Raw genomic sequence first — 2,904 nt, 5'->3', positions numbered from 1 at the left:
AAATTATTATACCCGACCCCGCCCCCGCCCCGTTTCCCGATTCCGTCGGGTAACGGGTACCCGATACCCGGCGGGTAACGGGTCGGGTTCGGGATTACCCGTTACCCGCTACCCGTTTCGACACCCATAATGGATGATACTAAATCCGTACGTGTTATCATTTCTAAATAATAAACCCCTCTAAGAAAATATAACAAGGGACAGGGGTTAATGTTTTGTACTTGATGGAATACATCAAAGCTAGGTCCCTGTCAAAGGGCCAAAAACAACATTCTTGAATGTCTGAAAAAATACGCATACCTCAAATTCGAGCAAAGGAAAGGCGATCTTACATTACCACATTCGACATCAATCTAATACAATCTCCTTATCACAACCAAATCAATCTAATACAATCTCCTTATCACAACCAAGAGGTTTCTATGCGTTATGCAGGTTCAGTAACTAGAAGCACATCCACACATCGTACCAGCAAGCAACATTGTGTTGCCTCACTGGGGTACGTGATAACCTTCTTTTGATAAATACAAATTCTAGCAACACGTTTGCATCAAAACTAAGGAATAACCAGCACAAAGACATATTCAGACAAGAGGAGGATACTGCTTCGCCTGTTGCCGAACCCTTTTCTTGTATTCAACTGGATCCTGCAGGATATACACAAGTTAACATGGAGCTTTTTTGCTCTCTAGGGCTCACGAAAGAATATTAATATGAATATGAAAATACACTGGCACAGAAATTATTTTCACCCATGACCTATTGAAGAGTGATGACTTTGGAATTAAATATCCTGAACAAGGAAGAACTAAAGAACTGGCCACATACATGAAGAGTATCAGAACGAAATATACTCCCTCCGTCCAATAATAAGAGTCTTATTTAGCCATTTCCGTCCGTCCCACAATAAGAGTCCTATTTCGCTTTTACGATAAATGGTAAGTAGGTCCCACATTCCACCAACTTATTCCACCCACATTTTATTATAAAACTATAATATATATAAGTGGGACCCAATTTTCCACTAACTTATTCACCCCACTTTTCTTTACATTTCTTAGAACCGTGCCCAAACCAAATAGGACTCCTATTGTGGGACGGATGGAGTATATGCAACATTAGAAAAATATCAAGAATTATGTTTGTATTATATCTCATGCGCACATTACAGCCAAGGGGAGAAATGATTTTATAGCAAGTGGTAAATAAATCTCTACAAAAAGAGCACGGCAACAATTTCAAAATCACAGAGAATTTCTATAACCTGGATGAACATATGGTATCCCTCAGTTTGAGCTGGATCCTGTGGATTAGGCGTATCCAACAAATCTTGGATACCAACCAAAATTTGCTTCACTGTGATGGCTGGGCGCCAACCCTAATGATATTTGAAATAGATACCAAAATAATTATCACCACCATAAGAATTAGCAGAGCAGTAAGACAACAGATATAGAAGAATCAGTTACACTCACACTATCTTCATTAAGAATAGAGAGGCAAACAGTTCCAGATGGGTACACATTAGGATGGAAAAATCCTTGTGGGAATTTACACTTCGGCGGCTTGCTTGGATAATCTTCACTAAACTGCATTGTGAGTGGGTAATAACCACCCTCCCAGTCGGTCTGCAATGCACCCATGATCAAATATATGTGCCAACCGAACACAAAAAGTAATACTCCAGGATATTGAAAACTCAAGTAAACACCACAGTCAAAAGTTTAGTGCTATAATTCATCCATCTGTACCTATAAGAGTAAGTTCATATGCTACCTGTTACAAGCATTGCCACACACCAGTTATATGTATACAGCAATCAGAAAATGAACATGGAACAATTTAATAAAACAAAAGACAGAACAAAGAAATTCAAACTGAAGCCAATTCAAAATTTTGAAAGTACATTCCGTCAGATCTCCAGTCTACTAAAGTTATTCACCCAAGTTGCCCAACTAAGTTCGGTGGGAATCCCAATCGACCAACAGAGTAAAGTGGAAACTCATGCATTACATACAAATAAAACTCTGTCAACCAAATTCAGAAAACACTTGGATCTCAATCAACAGCAAGTGAAGAACATTATGATGATAGTAATATTCGAATGAAAGATTAAGAAAATAGTTAAAATAAATAGCCATAGTCTTCATGCAACTAGAAGAATAAAATATAATGAGGTCCTTTGCCATGGTAATAATAAGGCTACATAATATCAACATAATTCTTCATAATCTATAAAACAAGCGTATTTCTTATTTTAAACAAATATCAAGCCAGAGAAACTGAAATACAATCAAAACACTGCAGATTGAATTCTGTCTCTCTCCTCCATGGTTTGGTATATCAGGGAAAAGTACCATGGCTGACTTCACACAATTCAAAACAACTTCCACAAAAATTAGTAAGCTGATAAACGACACCAGTTACGCAATCACAAAATTCAGGATCTTAACTCCACATTATTCAACCCCAAATCAGGGGCTTAATTCCAAGTCAAAACAACGATGAATAAACAAAATTAGTTGATTGATAGAGTGATATACTTACCCCGGCCTTACCAGGGATCGTGCAGTGCCATACCATCAAATTCACTGTACCCTCAGGCAGAGTCTCCGGCTTAGCCACAAAACCCTAAACCCAAAACGAAAATCAACAATAAATGCATACTTAAAATCACTCCATAAACAACAAACACAAACTGCAATCGAAACTAAAAGAAGAGAAGTGCTCCGACATGTGGATGATTCTTCCGCCATGACTTTCGCTCCTCCGTCAGCCGCCCGCGCGCAATTCCACCGGACATTCTGCTCCGAGGATTATCTGAGCCGTAGAATTCCGGGAAGGGAAACAAAGAGGCTTCGCAATCTTTAATGGGGCTATTGCTATAGAATAGTCCGCGAGGCA

At 38.9% G+C, this 2,904-nt stretch overlaps 1 protein-coding gene across 1 annotated transcript; it reads right to left on the bottom strand.

Annotated features, from left to right (window-relative positions):
- Positions 1 to 306: 306 nt before the first annotated feature.
- Positions 307 to 2,904, bottom strand: LOC121765522 (SUMO-conjugating enzyme SCE1). The gene is made up of 5 exons (XM_042161704.1): positions 2,735 to 2,904; positions 2,548 to 2,631; positions 1,476 to 1,628; positions 1,265 to 1,378; positions 307 to 647 (listed from the first exon to the last, which is right to left on the bottom strand). Exons 1-5 carry the CDS (start codon positions 2,801 to 2,803, stop codon positions 585 to 587), a joined length of 483 nt encoding a protein of 160 aa, XP_042017638.1. The 5' UTR covers positions 2,804 to 2,904; the 3' UTR covers positions 307 to 584.

Source organism: Salvia splendens, chromosome 14, assembly GCF_004379255.2.
Source record: "Salvia splendens isolate huo1 chromosome 14, SspV2, whole genome shotgun sequence".
Taxonomy (NCBI): Eukaryota; Viridiplantae; Streptophyta; class Magnoliopsida; order Lamiales; family Lamiaceae; genus Salvia; species Salvia splendens.
Note: the sequence above shows the minus strand (reverse complement) of the source record. Positions and strands in the feature narration are given on the sequence as shown.